Source organism: Coregonus lavaretus (assembly GCF_964263955.1).
Source record: "Coregonus lavaretus genome assembly, contig: HAP1_SCAFFOLD_887, whole genome shotgun sequence".
Classification (NCBI taxonomy): Eukaryota; Metazoa; Chordata; class Actinopteri; order Salmoniformes; family Salmonidae; genus Coregonus; species Coregonus lavaretus.
The window spans coordinates 53,990-73,885 of NW_028165602.1; the positions used below are offsets into that span (position 1 = coordinate 53,990).

At 45.4% G+C, this 19,896-nt stretch overlaps 1 protein-coding gene across 1 annotated transcript; it reads right to left on the reverse strand.

The window, feature by feature from the left end:
• Positions 1–514: 514 nt before the first annotated feature.
• On the reverse strand, positions 515–11,752 carry LOC311115684 (ciliary-associated calcium-binding coiled-coil protein 1-like; the record flags this gene model as incomplete). Its single annotated transcript, XM_084190841.1, has 8 exons — positions 11,651–11,752; positions 11,385–11,479; positions 11,125–11,294; positions 6,849–6,987; positions 6,617–6,689; positions 4,654–4,767; positions 3,635–3,790; positions 515–598 (listed from the first exon to the last, which is right to left on the reverse strand). The coding sequence occupies exons 1-8, from the start codon at positions 11,723–11,725 to the stop codon at positions 515–517; spliced, it is 906 nt and encodes a 301-aa protein (XP_084046967.1). The 5' UTR covers positions 11,726–11,752.
• Positions 11,753–19,896: the final 8,144 nt, after the last annotated feature.

The window sequence follows — 19,896 nt, forward strand, 5'->3', positions numbered from 1 at the left end:
GATGTTGTGTATTGTGTTCATAGTAGATAGCTAGACTATATGTTGTGTATTGTGTTCATAGTAGATATATTATAGACTATGTTGTGTATTGTGTTCATAGTGGATATATTATAGACGATGTTGTGTATTGTGTTCATAGTGGATATATTATAGACTATGTTGTGTATTGTGTTCATAGTGGATATATTATAGACGATGTTGTGTATTGTGTTCATAGTAGATAGCTAGACTATGTTGTGTATTGTGTTCATAGTAGATATATTATAGACTATGTTGTGTATTGTGTTCATAGTGGATATATTATAGACTATGTTGTGTATTGTGTTCATAGTAGATATATTATAGACGATGTTGTGTATTGTGTTCCTAGTAGATAGCTAGACTATGTTGTGTATTGTGTTCATAGTAGATATATTATAGACTATGTTGTGTATTGTGTTCATAGTAGATATATTATAGACTATGTTGTGTATTGTGTTCATAGTAAATAGCTAGACTATGTTGTGTATTGTTGCTATTTGGAGGCAGAATGTTTCAGTCGTTCTAGTCTGGTCCTGAAGCTCTCCTCTTGGACTCTCAGCTTCTCTGTGAATTCAGCCTGTAACAACACAAGAGGAAAGCCATTGATAATAGTTTGGATAACTGCTCATTATTTAACACATGGTGAATAGGAGTGCTTCAACATTTACAAAATGGTGCCCTATTCATCCAAAAGATGATTGCATGTATTTCCCCGGCTGCATGCTGGACTGTGTCCTGGAGAATGGAACAGTTCCAATCTACTTATGGAATTCACCCACAGCTTGTCCTACATTTGACCATTTCAACATGTCTACCATATAAGGTATGATGAGACCCACATGCATGTTGAAACTCCTGGGAACATATCCCCTTCAGAGGAATAAATGAATGTTATTAAATATCGTTTAACAAGGGGGCAGCAATTTGGCCTGGCAGAGACGATCCACATGAAGGTTAAAGCCGTCACTACAATCTGGAGCCGGAGTTAGAGAACCTGCTGGAAGGGTGCAGCGTTCACTGGATCTCGCTCTCATTGTTCTGACTGGAACTGACGGATTCCATTACATCATCTGCTCAATGGCATCTTTTGATATAAGTACAAATGCAGCAGAGTGAAATATGTAATTGATCTTGAGCAGACAGAAAATAAGAGAGAATGGTTAGAAATAGCTGTAGTTGTGTGGTGGTGGATCATTCAGAATCAGGATGCTGCACACTGTTGGTGATGAGGTCTCACATTACAGCAGAGCCACTCAATAACATGGACACCAGTCAGTCAGTCAGTCAGTCAGCCAGTCAGTCAGAATGTCTGTCAGTCAGTCAGTCAGCCTGTAAGTCAGTCAGCCAGCATGTCAGTCGGCCTGTCAGTCAGTCAGTCAGTCTGTCAGCCTGTCAGTGAGCCTGTCAGTCAGCCTGTCAGTCAACCTGTCAGTCAGTCAGTCAGCATGTCAGTCAGTCAGTCAGTCAGTCAGCCTGTCAGTCAGTCAGTCAGCCTGTCAGTCAGTCAGTCAGTCAGCCTGTCAGTCACTCAGTCAGTCAGTCAGTCAGTCAGTCAGTCACTCAGTCAGTCAGTCAGCATGTCAGTCAGTCAGTCACTCAGTCAGTAAGTCAGTCAGCATGTCAGTCTGCCTGTCAGTTAGTCAGCCTGTCAGTCAGTCAGTCTGCCTGTCAGTCAGTCAGCCTGTCAGTCTGTCAGTCTGTCAGTCACTCACTCACTCAGTCAGTCAGTCAGCCTGTCAGTCAGTCAGCCTGTCAGTCAGTCAGTCAGCCTGTCAGTCTGTCAGTCACTCAGTCAGTCAGTCACTCTGTCAGTCACTCACTCAGTCAGTCAGTCAGTCAGTCAGTCAGTCAGCCTGTCAGTCAGTCAGTCAGCCTGTCAGTCTGTCAGTCACTCAGTCAGTCAGTCAGTCAGTCAGTCACTCAGTCAGTCAGTCAGCCTGTCAGTCAGTCAGTCAGCCTGTCAGTCTGTCAGTCACTCAGTCAGTCAGTCACTCTGTCAGTCACTCACTCAGTCAGTCAGTCAGCCTGTCAGTCAGTCAGCCTGTCAGTCAGTCAGTCAGCCTGTCAGTCTGTCAGTCACTCAGTCAGTCAGTCACTCTGTCAGTCACTCAGTCAGTCAGTCAGCCTGTCTGTCAGTCAGTCAGTCAGTCAGCCTGTCAGTCAGTCAGCATGTCAGTCAGTCAGCCAGTCAGCCTGTCAGTCAGTCACTCACTCAGTCAGTCAGTCAGTCAGCCTGTCAGTCAGTCAGCCTGTCTGTCAGTCAGTCAGTCAGTCAGCCTGTCAGTCACTCTGTCAGTCAGTCAGTCAGTCAGTCAGTCAGTCAGTCAGTCAGCCTGTCAGTCACTCTGTCAGTCAGTCAGTCAGTCAGTCAGTCAGTCAGTCAGTCACTCTGTCAGTCAGTCAGTCAGTCAGTCAGTCAGTCAGTCAGTCAGCCTGTCAGTCAGTCAGTCAGTCAGTCAGTCAGCCTGTCAGTCAGTCAGTCAGTCAGTCAGTCAGTCAGTCACTCAGTCAGTCAGTCAGCCTGTCAGTCAGTCAGTAACCCAGTCAGCCTGTCAGTCAGTCAGTAACCCAGTCAGTCAGTCAGTCAGTCAGTCACTCAGTCAGTCAGTCAGTCAGTCAGTCAGTCAGCCTGTCAGTCACTCAGTCAGTCAGTCAGTCAGTCAGTCAGCCTGTCAGTCAGTCAGTCAGTAACCCAGTCAGTCAGTCAGTCAGTCAGTCAGTAACCCAGTCAGTCAGTCAGTCAGTCAGTCAGTAACCCAGTCAGTCAGTCAGCCTGTCAGTCACTCAGTCAGTCAGTCAGTCAGTCAGTCAGCCTGTCAGTCAGTCAGTCAGTAACCCAGTCAGTCAGTCAGTCAGTCAGTCAGTAACCCAGTCAGTCAGTCAGTCAGTCAGTCAGTCAGTAACCCAGTCAGTCAGTCAGTCAGTCAGTCAGTAACCCAGTCAGTCACTCAGTCAGTCAGTAACCCAGTCAGTCACTCAGTCAGTCAGTCAGTCAGTCAGTCAGCCTGTCAGTCAGTCAGTCAGCCTGTCAGTCAGTCAGTCAGTCAGTCAGTCAGTCAGTCAGTCAGTCAGTCTGTCAGTGCAGCTGTTCAGCTCTTTATCACACAGGCCTCTCTATTGTTATTACGTCTGGCATCCTATTCCCTATTTAGGGCACTCCTTTCAACCAAGGCCCACAGGACTCTGGTCAAACGTAGGGCACTACATAGGGAATAGGGTGCCATTAGGGACACATGCCTACATGTCTCTGTTGTCCTATTAAGACCTATCATAATGAAAACCACCAGTACGGTTCTATAACATGATAGCTAGTAGTATAATACAAAGCTGCGTTTTCTGTTTCACATCAAACATATTCAACTGGTGTGGAAGACATGAAAACCTCCAACAACAATCCACACGTTGTTGTTCTGCTGAAGTCAGCATGGTTATATTTGGACTGGTTATTGGAGTTCAGCTGAGAATTGACCTCCAAATGGACAGGGGTGTTTTGTTTGGAACAATGATCAAATTCAACTGTATGAAACACCAGTAGAAAATACATGAAGATTGTTTATTTCAATAAAAACTATACAACAGCTTTAAAGGATTCAGATTCATCATGAAATCCTACCTGTAGATTTCCCAGCATCTCTGTGGTCAGGTCTCCCAGCACGTCTTTGACATCCTGAATGTTATATCCTTCGAACCCTGTAGCCTCCTTCTCCTTCTCCTGCAGATCTGTTTTAACTGCTACCTCTCCATCCTCCTCCTGGCTGGTCCTCTGTCCCTGGGTCAGTAGGACACCATCCTCCTCCTGGCTGGTCCTCTGTCCCTGGGTCAGTAGGACACCATCCTCCTCCTGGCTGCTCCTCTGTCCCTGGGTCAGTAGGACACCATCCTCCTCCTGGCTGGTCCTCTGTCCCTGGGTCAGTAGAACACCATCTATCAGACAGGCTGGTCCCCTGTCCCTGGGTCAGTAGGACACCACCTATCAGACAGGCTGGTCCTCTGTACCTGGGTCAGTAGAACACCATCCTCCTCCTGGCTGCTCCTCTGTCCCTGGGTCAGTAGAACACCATCTATCAGACAGGCTGGTCCTCTGTCCCTGGGTCAGTAGAACACCATCTATCAGACAGGCTGGTCCTCTGTCCCTGGGTCAGTAGGACACCATCTATCAGACAGGCTGGTCCTCTGTCCCTGGGTCAGTAGGACACCATCTATCAGACAGGCTGGTCCCCTGTCCCTGAGTCAGTAGGACACCATCTATGTCCCTGGGTCAGTAGGACACCATCTATCAGACAGGCTGGTCCTCTGTCCCTGGGTCAGTATCAGACAGGCTGGTCCCCTGTCCCTGAGTCAGTAGGACACCATCTATGTCCCTGGGTCAGTAGGACACCATCTATCAGACAGGCTGGTCCTCTGTCCCTGGGTCAGTAGGACACCATCTATCAGACAGGCTGGTCCCCTGTCCCTGGGTCAGTAGAACACCACCTATGTCCCTGGGTCAGTATCAGACAGGCTGGTCCCCTGTCCCTGGGTCAGTAGAACACCACCTATCAGACAGGCTGGTCCTCTGTCCCTGGGTCAGTATCAGACAGGTAGAATATTACAGTAATGGAGGTAGTCATCAGTAGCCCTCCAGTACAGTACCTCTTCACGCTGTTCAACAGGAGAAGGAGCCATGTAATGGAGGAAGACTTCAGTAGTCATGCCTTCTTCCAGCGGAGCTACAAAGTCTGCTGAGCTGATCACCTCAATGGTCCTCTGGAATACAGTTAGTCAGGAAACATAGAGGTTGTATTCTCACCCATGACTTTACAGTAGAATATGTCAGATGTTTGCCTTCCCTTCCACATTTGTGAATATATTAAGAGAAGGATCATATCAAATGGTAGCAGACGTTGTAAAGATATCAATGGGAAATCAAACAGAGTCATTCCTAGTAGTTCCAACCTGTCAGGGATGAGTCACTATACTCCAGCTCTCTGTCTGGAAATAAAGAGTCTGCACAGTCTATTATGTCACTTCCTGGAACGTTGCAGCTCCTATAAAAGGTCTCTGGTTGAACAAATCAATGTCATGAGATCTAATGTTATTATAGGCAACATGAGAGGAACAGAGTGAATTGTGGGGATTGCCATTTGTTTCAGCACACTACATGCAGTATAGGGCTGGTACATTCACAGGAAAGGGAGTTCACTAGTTAGACTTGTCCTGGTGGTGAGTTAGTGAGAGATGACAGATAAATGGTCTCCTGATGGTGAATTAGTCAGAGATGACAGATAAATGGTCTCCTGATGGTGAATTAGTTAGAGATGACAGATAAATGGTCTCCTGGTGGTGAGTTAGTTAGAGATGACAGATAAATGGTCTCCTGGTGGTGAGTATGACAGAGATGACAGATACATGGTCTCCTGGTGGTGAGTAAGACAGAGATGACAGATAAATGGTCTCCTGGTGGTGAGTAAGACAGAGATGACAGATCAATGAGTTAGTTAGACATAACAGATAACTGGTCTCCTGATGGTGAGTTAGTTAGTTAGAGATGACAGATAAACGGTCTCCTGATGGTGAGTTAGTCAGAGATGATAGATTAATGGTCTCCTGATGGTGAGTTAGTTAGTTAGTTAGTTAGTTAGTTAGTTAGTTAGTTAGTTAGTTAGTTAGTTAGAGATGACAGATTAATGGTCTCCTGGTGGTGAGTTAGTTAGTCAGAGATGACATAAATTGTCATGACTTCGGCCGAGGCTGCCTCCCCTCCTTGTTCGGGCAGGCTTCGGCATTCATCGTCACCGGAGTACTAACCACTGCCGCCCCAATCATCATCACAATTGTCTTGTCAATTACACACACCTGGTTCATATCCCCTCATTAGTACATGTATAAGTGTTCCCTCTGCCCCCTTGTCCTTGTGGGTGATTGTTTATTGTGAAGGTTAGTGAAGCTCGTGTATTTTGTATAGACGGGAGTTTTCCTGTGTGCCTTGTATTTTCCAGTGCGCCTGTTTTGTGCCCTGGAGTGTGTTTGACACATTTCTGCGTAAACCTGTATTTTTACTGATTAAAGCCTGTTATTCTGTGATTTACCCTCCTGCGCCTGAATCCTTCAACACCACCTCATCACATAAATGGTCTCCTGGTGGTGAGTTAGTTAGAGATGACAGATGAATGGTCTCCTGATGGTTAGTTAGTGAGAGATGACAGATAAATGGTCTCCTGGTGGTGCGTTAGTTAGTCAGAGATGACAGATAAATGGTCTCCTGGTGGTGAGTTAGTGAGAGATGACAGATAAATGGTCTCCTGGTGGTGAGTTAGTGAGAGATGACAGATAAATGGTCTCCTGGTGGTGAGTTAGTTAGTCAGAGATGACAGATAAATGGATCCTTAGGGACAATGACAGGAAAGGACTCTCTCTTTATGGTCACTGCCCTTCCAAGTTACTCACTAGCTTCCTTAAGGTAACCTCAACATACATACGGGACGCGCTGACACACGCATAGCTTCCTTAAGGTAACCTCAACATACATACGGGACGCACTGACACACGCATAGCTTCCTTAAGGAAACCTCAACATACATACGGGACGCACTGACACACGCATACACAGCCTCACCTTCTTCCCAATGAGTAGCTCCTCTCTGGGTTGGTGGAAGAGAAACTCATAGAGGTGGTAGTTCTGAAAGAGACTACAGTAAACAGGTGAACCAACAGATCAGAACTTCAACATCCACTACGAGGTTCACTGCTCTGAATGGATTATCACCAGGTTAAGGAAGGACACTGTTAACGTGATATTAATAATGTAGACCCTACTACAAAAGGCAGATAGAGAAGAGACTTGCTACCTGCACTTGAGGTAGTCAGTGATGGACATGGCCTGCTCTGCATCAAACAGTGAATCAACCTCTGGAGAAGGAGACTGGCGCGTTCCTGATATCAACTTGGCAAACTCATTCAGGTTATCACCAAATGGCATCTGCTTCTCTGGGACATTGTGGACAGATATAAAATACAGATATTAGCCACAGCCAGTCCACATTGATGTTAGCCATAAGAATCTGACTAGACGTTCATTCCTTCTCTCTCTAGCCGGAATAGTGCTATGCCAAGATCAGGACAGCGAGGAGCAAGAGATCTGGCTCGGAAAACGGACCTTAATCCAGGGGTGGGTGATGGCGCTGTATTCCTAATTATCATATTATCCCAACTGACAAATCGAGAAGATTGAAATACTGCTAGTTTTGAATGAAAATGCCTTTTCGTCAGCATGCTAGGCTAGCTAATGCTAAAGGTCTTAATAATTATGTGAACACACAGCCCCTAATGAAGGTCTTAATGATTATGTGAACACACAGCCCCTAATGAAGGTCTTAATGATTATGTGAACACACAGCCCCTAATGAAGGTCTTAATGATTATGTGAGCACACAGCCCCTAATGAAGGTCTTAATGATTATGTGAGCACACAGCCCCTAATGAAGGTCCTAATGATTATCTGAACACACAGCCCCTAATGAAGGTCTTAATGATTATGTGAGCACACAGCCCCTAATGAAGGTCCTAATGATTATGTGAACACACAGCCCCTAATGAAGGTCTTAATGATTAGGTGGTGAACACACAGCCCCTAATGAAGGTCTTAATGATTAGGTGGTGAACACACAGCCCCTAATGAAGGTCTTAATGATTATGTGAACACACAGCCCCTAATGAAGGTCTTAATTATTATGTGAACACACAGCCCCTAATGAAGGTCTTCATAATTATGTGAACACACAGCCCCCAATGAAGGTCTTAATGATTATGTGAGCACACAGCCCCTAATGAAGGTCTTAATGATTAGGTGGTGAACACACAGCCCCTAATGAAGGTCTTAATGATTATGTGAACACACAGCCCCTAATGAAGGTTTTAATGATTATGTGAACACACAGCCACTAATGAAGGTCTTAATGATTATGTGAACACAGCCCCTAATGAAGGACTTAATGATTAGGTGAACACACAGCCCCTAATGAAGGTCTTAATGATTAGGTGGTGAACACACAGCCCCTAATGAAGGTCTTAATGATTAGGTGGTGAACACACAGCCCCTAATGAAGGTTTTAATGATTATGTGAACACACAGCCCCTAATGAAGGTTTTAATGATTATGTGAACACAGCCCCTAATGAAGGACTTAATGATTATGTGAACACACAGCCCCTAATGAAGGTCTTAATGATTAGGTGGTGAACACACAGCCCCTAATGAAGGTCTTAATGATTATGTGAACACACAGCCCCTAATGAAGGTTTTAATGATTATGTGAACACACAGCCCCTAATAAAGGTCTTAATGATTATGTGAACACACAGCCCCTAATGAAGGTCTTAATGATTATGTGAACACACAGCCCCTAATAAAGGTCTTAATGATTAGATGAGCACACAGCCCCTAATGAAGGTCTTAATGATTATGTGGTGAACACACAGCCCCTAATGAAGGCCTTAATGATTAGGTGGTGAACACACAGCCCCTAATGAAGGCCTTAATGATTAGGTGGTGAACACACAGCCCCTAATGAAGGTCTTAATGATTAGGTGGTGAACACACAGCCCCTAATGAAGGCCTTAATGATTAGGTGGTGAACACACAGCCCCTAATGAAGGTCTTAATGATTAGGTGGTGAACACACAGCCCCTAATGAAGGTCTTAATGATTAGGTGGTGAACACACAGCCCCTAATGAAGGTCTTAATGATTAGATGAACACACAGCCCCTAATGAAGGTCTTAATGATTAGGTGAACACACAGCCCCTAATGAAGGTCTTAATGATTATGTGAACACACAGCCCCTAATGAAGGTCTTAATGATTATGTGAACACACAGCCCCTAATGAAGGTCCTAATGATTATGTGAACACACAGCCCCTAATGAAGGTCTTAATGATTATGTGAACACACAGCCCCTAATGAAGGTCTTAATGATTATGTGAACACACAGCCCCTAATGAAGGTCTTAATGATTATGTGAACACACAGCCCCTAATGAAGGTCTTAATGATTATGTGAACACACAGCCCCTAATGAAGGTCTTAATGATTATGTGAACACACAGCCCCTAATGAAGGTCTTAATGATTATGTGAGCACACAGCCCCTAATGAAGGTCTTAATGATTATGTGAACACACAGCCCCTAATGAAGGTCTTAATGATTATGTGAACACACAGCCCCTAATAAAGGTCTTAATGATTATGTGAACACACAGCCCCTAAAAAAGGGCAAAATGAGCAGAATTTTATGAACTTAGTTATAAAATTGCTCAATCTTCTCTCTGTGACTCTGCCCCATGGCAAAATGTGTAGAATTTCAGCAAAATTGCTTTAAAACCGCAACATTTTCTCTACACCCCATAGCAAATTGTGTAGCATTGGAGGAAATTAATTATAAAACGTCTATATTTTTCTCTCCGCTGTCAAGAGGGGGGCCGCTAAAGAATGTTCTCGCAAGATGGGGTGGGACTCCAACAGCATTTTACTTAGGGCATAATTAAGCGCTGCTCTGCCTTCTTAACAACACTATGAACAAGGCAGGTCCTACAGGCCCTTGTTTTGTCGCACCTGGACTACTGTTCAGTAGTGTGGTCAGGTGCAACAAGGAGGGACTTGGGAAAATTGCAGTTGGCGCAGAACAGGGCAGCACGGCTGGCCCTAGGATGTACACAGAGAGCTAACATTAATAATAATAATATAATATGCCATTTAGCAGACGCTTCTATCCAAAGTGACTTACAGTCATGCGTGCATACATTTTTATTTTTATTATTATTTATTTTTTTGTGTATGGGTGGTCCCGGGGATCGAACCCACTACCTTAGCGTTACAAGCGCCGTGCTCTACCAGCTGAGCTACAGAGGCCCATGCATGTCAATCTCTCCTGGCTCAAAGTGGAAGAGAGATTGACTTCATCACTGCTTGTTTTTTTAAGAGGTGTTGACAAGCTGAATGTACCGAGCTGTCTGTTTGGAATGCTGGCACACAGCTCAGACACCCATGCATACCCCACGAGACATGCCACCAGAGGTCTCTTCACAGTCCCCAAAGTCCAGAACAGACTACGGGGAACGCACAGTACTACATAGAGCCATGACTACATGGAACTCTATTCCACATCATGTAACTCAGTCAAGCAGTAAAATCAGATAAAAAAAACAGATAAAACTACATTTTATGGAACAGCGCGGACTGTGAAGAGACACACACACACAGCATTCGCAAACACATGCAAACACCCGCACTCTACACACATACATTTTTATATGGTTATTTTCCTGTATTATTGATTTTGTATTGTAAATATGTTTTGGTAGAGTAGTGTGTAATAATGTGTTGTGTTATGTATTGTTTTATTGTATGTACATTGTGATTGGACCCCAGGAAGAGTAGCTGCTGCCTCGGCAGCCGCTAATGGGGATCAATAATAAATACAAATACAACCAAGATGGTCACAAATTAGAGCAGTGGCTGGGGGTAGGCCGGAGAGGTTTGGGAAACACTGTCTGTGTATACCGTAGACCGGAGAGGTTTGGGAAACACTGTCTGTGTATACCGTAGACCGGAGAGGTTTGGGAAACACTGTCTGTGTATACCGTAGACCGGAGAGGTTTGGGAAACACTGTCTGTGTATACCGTAGCCCAAGTAAGGCCGGAGAGGTTTGGGAAACACTGTCTGTGTATACCGTAGCCCAAGTAAGACCGGAGAGGTTTGGGAAACACTGTCTGTGTATACCGTAGCCCAAGTAAGGCCGGAGAGGTTTGGGAAACACTGTCTGTGTATACCGTAGCCCAAGTAAGACCGGAGAGGTTTGGGAAACACTGTCTGTGTATACCGTAGCCCAAGTAAGGCCGGAGAGGTTTGGGAAACACTGTCTGTGTATACCGTAGCCCAAGTAAGACCGGAGAGGTTTGGGAAACACTGTCTGTGTATACCGTAGCCCAAGTAAGGCCGGAGAGGTTTGGGAAACACTGTCTGTGTATACCGTAGCCTAAGTACAATAACTGCAGGCTACTTACGAGTTATTAACTGTCGGTCTGTGGGGTGGCTCTTCTGTCTGTCGCCTATAAATCCCATGACTTACCCCTGATATTGTCTAGTACCAGTTGCTGTAGCGCCATGATGAATGAGATCTGTTGACAGGTGTAGTTCATCTGCCTGGCCCACCAGAATCCACAGACAAAGTAGCCCAACAGGGACGCCTCCTTTAGACATGTCTGGCAGTTCTTCAAACCAAGTATCTCTTCAAACTGTCTGTTGTAAAAACAAAAATCAACAACGTACGCATACATGAAACACTTCCAAATAAACTGGCTATTAGGCCTATATATCCTTGTTACTTACAATTGCACTTGTTCCACTGTCAAATCTAACAGCGTGTTGATTTGTTCATGGGAAATACATTTCCATTGAGGGTTGGCTTTTTCAGCGTCATTTTCCTGGATTAAATTGGATTCAGAATACAAGTGAGTTTTGGTTAGCTAGCCAAACTAGGTTAGCTCTAGCTATGATAACAGTTTGTCAAATAATCAAAATAACCAGACAAATGATGTAGTAAATATTTCAAATAATATAAACTATTGATAGGGGTTTTAAACATATCCTCTTACTTTGGACGCAACGTCATTTCTGTCGTTTGCATTTTTATCCGCCGATTTGTTAGTTTGTTTGGCTTTTGCAGACATGTTGTAGCCACCTGCGTTACCACGGCGACATGTACACAGCGGGCGGGCAGTGAGCTTCCTGCTTCTCGAGATGGTTACCACGGCGACATGTACACAGCGGGCGGGCCGTGAGCTTCCTGCTTCTCGAGATGGTTACCACGGCGACATGTACACAGCGGGCGGGCCGTGAGCTTCCTGCTTGTCTGTCCGTCAAGATGGTTACCACGGCGACATGTACATACATATAAAAGCATATACATTGATAAAAGCTTATCCTTAGATCTGTGTGGTCAACTTGGGCCCCGTATAGCTCAGTTGGTAGAGCATGGCGTTTGCAACGCCAGGGTTGTGGGTTCGATTCCCACGGGGAGGCAGTATGAAAACAATAATAAAATAAAAAAATGTATGCACTCACTAACTTTAAGTAGCTCTGGATAAGAGCGTCTGCTAAAATGTAAATGTAACCACTGTTGACTTGGGCCGGAGCTGTCCGGAGCGCCATACCGGCACTTCTAATTTTTGGGGGAATTTGCATTCCGTCTCCTCTGTAAAACAAAGTCAAAGAAAGTACAGTATGAAGATCGGCAGAAGCTGCTTCTCCAATAGAAAACCCCGATCGCGACGTCATGGCGACGTTGGCTGTTTAAACTCACCGGGTAGAAACACGTCATCAGGTCTAACGGTAGTGTCGCGCCGAACTGCGCATGTGCAGGCCGTCAATATCAAAGGCATTCGTTAGATATAAAGTTGTTTTTTGCGAAAATGAAAACGTGTAATTTTTCTCACTTTCACGAGGTTGGAGTAATAACAATAAGACACTAGCTTAAATCTAGGTTGTGCTTTTAGATTTCGAGAAAAATGAAATAGGAATGAAGGCGGGATCTGCATTGAATTGCAATGAAGAGTGGTCATTCATTTCCTGATTCCACTTTGTCCAAATGTATTGGCTGCTAGTCTGTGAATTGGTGCGTGACAGTAGACAGATTGCGCAGATTGAAAATGCGCCAGTTTGAATGCGCATGATGCACTGTTCCAAATTGTCCAATTTAGGGGTTTAAGGTCATGAAAAGTCATGGAAATTAGTTTAATAATTTTTGTTAATGTAATTCATGAAGGCACACTTAAATATGATAAATCACTTAGAAATCGACATAACAGGAATGATCGGAATGACCCTACAGTGCATGTCTGTGTATGCTGGGTGTGCGACAGTGCGAGTGGGCCGTTGCCCGAGGAGAGAGAGCGGGACATTTCAGCAGCAGGTATAACATAATGACAGACAGACAGACTAACTAGATGGATATAGAGCGGGACATTTCAGCAGCAGGTATAACATAATGACAGACAGACAGACTAACTAGATGGATATAGAGCGGGACATTTCAGCAGCAGGTATAACATAATGACAGACAGACTAACTAGATGGATATAGAGCGGGACATTTCAGCAGCAGGTATAACATAATGACAGACAGACTAACTAGATGGATATAGAGCGGGACATTTCAGCAGCAGGTATAACATAATGACAGACAGACTAACTAGATGGATATAGAGCGGGACATTTCAGCAGCAGGTATAACATAATGACAGACAGACTAACTAGATGGATATAGAGCGGGACATTTCAGCAGCAGGTATAACATAATGACAGACAGACAGACTAACTAGATGGATATAGAGCGGGACATTTCAGCAGCAGGTATAACATAATGACAGACAGACAGACTAACTAGATGGATATAGAGCGGGACATTTCAGCAGCAGGTATAACATAATGACAGACGGACTAACTAGATGGATATAGAGCGGGACATTATAGCAGCAGGTATAACATAATGACAGACAGACTAACTAGATGGATATAGAGCGGGACATTTCAGCAGCAGGTATAACATAATGACAGACGGACTAACTAGATGGATATAGAGCGGGACATTTCAGCAGCAGGTATAACATAATGACAGACGGACTAACTAGATGGATATAGAGCGGGACATTATAGCAGCAGGTATAACATAATGACAGACAGACTAACTAGATGGATATTCAAAACATAACTTGTAGCAGTTCTCACTAGTTAACTGTAGCGAACGAAGCATTCATGTCTTATTTTTTTTGCCTTTCCACCAGCACTGTAGAACCTAAATAAATCTGCACTGTTGGAAAGCTGGGATTCCCCTCTATTACACAGCAGCCATGTTATATGGACAGCCTAAATGACTAATCACTTCCTGTGATTAGATCTCAACTGAAACAAGAATATCTGAGCCTTATTCTAATCTACACACAATACCCCATAATGACAAAGCAAAAACAGGTTTTTTGAAATGTTTGCATATTTATAAAAAATTAAAATAAATGATGCTGCGACTGTTTGAACGTTAAATGACGAGACAGAGGCATTGATGCGAGTAACCAGTCTTGTTCAGTATATTGCAAGATATCCGGGTCTCTCAAGTACATCGGTAAAACACTGGAGTTGCAGTAATTAACATTTACCAACAGATGGCATCATTGTGTTATCTGCCACCCATAACATCTTCCCTTTTATAAAATAGGACAGGAGCTGACAATTCACTAACAAAACAAACCTAGTAGTAATTTCCAACATGAACAGTTTAGTATATATATATATATATTTTTTTTTATTTTTTAAATTTCAGTTAACCACTTAACACATTTTGATACTCTCTTCACTTTTATCTCTGTCTGTCAACAATCCCTAATGGGAAACCTACAGATTAAGTATTTTTGGTGGCTGGGACAGACGCCCGCAGCGTGAAAAAACAGGGGGCTTGTCTGCGTGGACTGCGGGCTCCCGCACAGGCTTGTCACCTGACTGTCTAAGGGGAGTATTGATGGGCGAGGGAGTGGCCGACCTGTGATCCCCTGGCTCTTCTCCCAGTGCCTCAGGCCCCATGTGACTTGCTGGGGTTCCGTCTTTTGTCATGCGACCCCTATGACCATCAGAGTTCTGAGTAGATGCTGGCTCAGCAGTCCGAAGGCCAACCCTGTTACGACGGTCCAGTGATCCATTCACTTCCACCAAGTAGGAGCGTGGTGTCACTTTCTGCACACAGGATCCGAGTCTCCAGAGGCCCGTCCGGTCCCCTGGTAGTGGCTTCATTCGCACCGTTTCACCCACCCTGAGCTCAGGTAAGTCTTTTGCTGATTTGTCGTAGATGAACTTGGAGACCTGTCTTCTGTGACATAGCTTCACCAGCACGTCTGTCACCACACATGGCTCCAGGAGAGTGCTTGCTACTGGCAGAGCTGCTTTTAAACACCGTGCCATGAGGCGCTGGGCCTGGGCTGCTATCCATGCCTTCTGTCGGGGTATTGCGCCACTGCAGGATTGCTTTCCAGGCATCTTTGCCCTCTCGCAGAGCTTTTTTGCAGAGGTTCTTTGCGATTTTGACTGCCGACTCAGCCTTCCCATTAGCTTTTGGGTGTCGTGGTGATGAAGTGACGTGCTCGAATTCCCATTCTGCAGCAAATTTTCGGAACTCACATCCGGAGAATTGGGGTCCATTATCTGAAATTACCCTATCTGGCTGGCCATAGCGGGCAAACTGAGCGTTGTCTCTGCTGAGAGGTCGGGGAGGAGGTCAATCTCCCAGAAGTCTGAGTAATGATCAACTACCAGCAGAAAGTCTTTGCCACTTGTGCTGGAAGCGATCTAGACTTACTATCTACCAGGGGCGCATTGGGAGCTCGTGGGACATCATCATCTCTCTCTGTTGCTCAATGGCATATTCATTGCAGATTGTGCATTTACTGACATAGTTTTTGATTTCACTCTGCATTCCTAGCCAATACAGTGTGTCACGTGCTTGTCTGTAACAGGCCTCACCTCCAATGTGACTTGAGTGCACGCGCGCCAACATCTCAGGGCGCAGAGACCGGGGAATAATGACTCTCTAACCCTTGAATATTACTCCGTTTTGAACACTGAGCTCTTCTTTGACTGGCCAATATTCTCTGGTGGCTAAAGCAGTTTCTTCCTTGCAGTCGTGCCAGCCCATCAGAATCACAGACCTCAATGCCTGGAGTTGCTCGTCCCTGTCTGTGTGCTGTCTGATTTGTATAAGGCGCTGGTCCGTAACATTGAGGTAGTCAGCCTGGTTGATGTGTTCAACATCCACTTGCTCTGTTTGTAAGCTGCACACTGCGTGTTGTTCATGCATGGAGCGTGTGTGAGTGCCTGATGCAGTAGCCCTGCTGAGCGTGTCACTCACATACATCTCTGGCCCTGGCTTATACACCACCTTGAGGTTGTAGTTTTGTAGGGCCAGTAGCATGCTCTGCAGTCGTTTCGGGGCATTCAGGAGAGGCTTGCTGAATATAGCAATAAGGGGCTGGTGATCTGTCTCTGCGGTAATATTGTCACGCCCGTACAGGTAGTGGTGGAAGCGTTGGCATGCAAACACAATGCTGAGGCACTCCTTCTCTATCTGGGCATAGTTCTGCTCTGTTGGAGTGAGTGCCCTAGAGGCGAATGCCACAGGCTGGCCCTCTTGCATGAGGCAACAGCCCAGTCCATACTGGCTTGAGTCACTCTGAATCGTGACAGGTTTTGACACATGGTAGTATCGCAGTACAGGTGTCTGGGTGACCAGTTGTTTTATTTCCCTCACCGCTGTGTCATGTTTTGGGAGCCAATGCCAGATGGTGTCCTTGTCCATGAGCCTCCTTAGTGGTTTACACACTTCAGTGTCACGCCCTGACTCTGAGGACTCTTATTTGTTGAGTCAGGGTGTGATTTTCCTTATTGTGTTTGTTCATTGTTGTAGAATCTAGTATGTCTAGATCTATGTTGACCGGTGTGGTTCTCAATCAGAGGCAGCTGTCGCTCATTGTCTCTGATTGGGGACCATACTTAGGCAGCCTATTGGACCTAGTGGGTTGTGGGATCTTGTTCCGTGTGAGGTATGTTGTTTGTCTACCTTGGACTTCACGTTTCGTTTCATTTGTTGTTTTGTCGTGGTGTTTATTCAGTATAAATAAACATGTATGCATATCACGCTGCGCCTTGGTCCGTCCCGTCTGTAAACGAGCGTGACATTCAGAGAGCCGCGGTAGGAACTTGGCCAGGTAGGTGACGAATCCGACGAAGCGCTGCACTGCCTTCACGTCAGATGGGTGGGGCATATCCAAGACAGCCTTCACTTTTTCTGGATCCGCCTTCAATCCCATGAAAGCGAACCTCTGGCACTTTAAACTGAAGCTTTTTTATGCTTAGTCTTAGCTTGACCTGTCTGCATCTGACCATCAGGGCCAGCAGCTTGGCGTCATGGTCACATTCTGCCTCCTTATCACTGTCCCCACAGCCCACTACGAGGATGTCATCTGCTATGGGTTCCACGCCACTGAGTCCCATCAACAGCTCGTGCTGTTTCCGCTGATACACCTCTGGAGCCACGGAGACACCAAACGGGAGCTTCAACCACCTCTTCCTGCCCCAGGGTGTCCAAAAGGCGGTCATGTAGCTGCTGGGCTTGCACTGCAGGAAGGCATCTCTGGCGTTCCACGAGCGTGAAGACTCTGGCCTTTGGGAGCTTGTAAAGAACATCCTCCAACGTGGGCATAATGTAATGTGAACGTCTCAGAGCCCGGTTGAGGTGTTTAGGATCAATGCATATCCGTAGCTTGTCTGGTTTCTTGACGATAACCATATTACTTATCCAGTCTGTAGGCTCGGTGACGGATATGATGTGGCCATCTGCTTCGTATTTGTCAAGCTGAGCCTTGGTAGCTGCTTTCATGGCCACTGGTACATTGCGGGGTGCACACTGGACAGGCTGGATTGCTGCGTCCAACTCAAAGTGGACTTCGCCGGGAACTGACTCGACCGGTGCGTTGAAGACATCATGTTACTTGCTTAGGAGAGTCTCCTTGCTCAGGGGCCCAGCCTGGAGTTTGTCTATAATGTTAAGATCAGCTGGGATGGTGAAGTTAATAAGCCCAAGGCGCCCGCATGTAGAACCTGACAGTAATGGCTGTTCTCAAACTCAAGAGTGTGTTTCTGGCCACGTAAAACACACTCTGTCACAAACAGGCCTAAAGAGGTCATGAACTGGCCGGAATACAGTTTCAGCTTGGTGCTACTCTGTGTGAGTTTGTCTCTGGGCGCGAGCCTCCTTTTATCTTTAAGGCTCATAACGTTACATGTGGCCCCTGAATCTAGCTGGCATTGCTGTGGTTTATTATTAAGTAGCAGAGTGACAAACCATTTTTTTCCTTTTGCCCTTACTGCCCCTATGCACTCGCTAGCATATACATCCTCTGTGCTGTTGTTCCCTTCATCTGTGTTTATTTCAATGGAGTGCACTTTACCCTCCTTTCTCTTGCTTTTCATGCAGGCCCTTGCGAAGTGATTAGCTGTACCACAGGATTTGCATATTTTTCCATAGGCTGGGCAGTGTTCTTTTCCTCGTCCATGAGAAATGCCACAATATCAGCATGCATTGGGGTTGTCTACTGCAGAGTTGGCTGTAGTATTAGCATTAGCTGTGGCAAAAGGGAATTTCTTTACTGGCTGCCTGAATGTACCATTGACATTGTCCATATGTTGCCTTTCTAGCTCCATGGACCGTATCCGTATATCCGTAAGCTCTGCTGCACGGCATGTCTCCACTGCCAAGACCAGTGTCAGGTCACGTTCTCTCAGCAAACGTCTGCGGGTGACCTCATCAGTTATGCCAAGCACTATCTTGTCTCTGATCAGTTCATATCTTAAAGCACCATAGTCACATGTGGCTGCCTTTTCCCTTAGCCTAGTGACAAAGCTGTCAATGGACTCCCCGTCCTCCTGTTTGCAACAACCGAAAACATAACGCTCGTAGATAACGTTCTTTGCTGGCTTAAAGTAAAGTTGGAGAGCATCAAGAATAGCTGCAGCGTTACCTTGCTGAGCTGCTGTTCGGTTCAGGTTGTGTTTGTATACGTGTCGGCATTCAGCTCCCATTATAGTCCTCAAAGTGGCAGCCACTACCTCATCGTCCTTTTCCCGAAGTCCCGTTGCTAGTGCATAGTCCTCCCATTCACCTCTAAACGTATCCCAGTTTGTGCTCCAATCTCCGCTGAGCTTCATAACGGCGGGAGGGGGAATGTTCGCTGCCATGTCTAAACGGTGCTAACAACACTGAAGCTAACTAGCAAACTCAAACTAGCTAAGGACAATTCCGGCGAAGTTTTACTCAACTAAGCTTATTTTTTTATATATATATTTTTTGTAAACCAGAACAGGTGACTCTAATTTGCGGAAATGGTTAGTTATCCGACTCTGACACCATGTTTGAACGTTAAATGACGAGACAGAGGCATTGATGCGAGTAACCAGTCTTGTTCAGTATATTGCAAGATATCCGGGTGTCTCAAGTACACCGGTAAAACACTGGAGTTGCAGTAATTAACATTTACCAACAGATGGCATCATTGTGCCATCTTCCACCCATAACAACCCACTTGGGCCATCTCTGGGTTGGCATTAAGCCCATTATCTCAACACTGGAGGTAACCAGATGATCCCAATAATTGAGGTTGTAAATGATGCCCCCCTTCTGGTATGTTCTATTGAGAACTGTCGGGGACTTGATGGTTGTTGCTTCCCTGTTTACTATTCAAAGATATTTGACTTATTAAGTCAAAGACGAAATTAACTGCACTGGTCTCAAATATTATTAACATAACTAGGCTACACAGAACCATGGCGGACCCACTGTAAAATGAGAGGCTTTTAATCGTATTTAAACGTGTCCCAGTCCAACATGCCTAGCTCTGCCCACTGGGGCGTGGTTTACGGAGCGCTCCTATCGTCGTATTCCACCGGGTCAAGTTATCTCATCACACCCCCACTGTGTGTCTGTTGTCACGGCCTTAGTGTATATCACGGTGGCGTATGAACGAATGGGTTATAGAGCAAACAACGCAATTATCACAACACAGGTTGTAATATGGCTTTTTTACTGGCTTGGCTTCCTCTGTGATTTTTACCCCCGCACCGCTACTGTCCTCCAGGATGGATGCTGCATGGGTTTGGCTTGGCTTCCTCTGTGATTTTACCCACACACCGCTACTGTCCTCCAGGATGGATGCTGCATGGGTTTGCAGGCTTTTGTTCAAGCCCTAGTCTAACCACATTGTTGTCTAAACATCAGCTGCTCAACGGGACCTTGATAAGCAGACTTG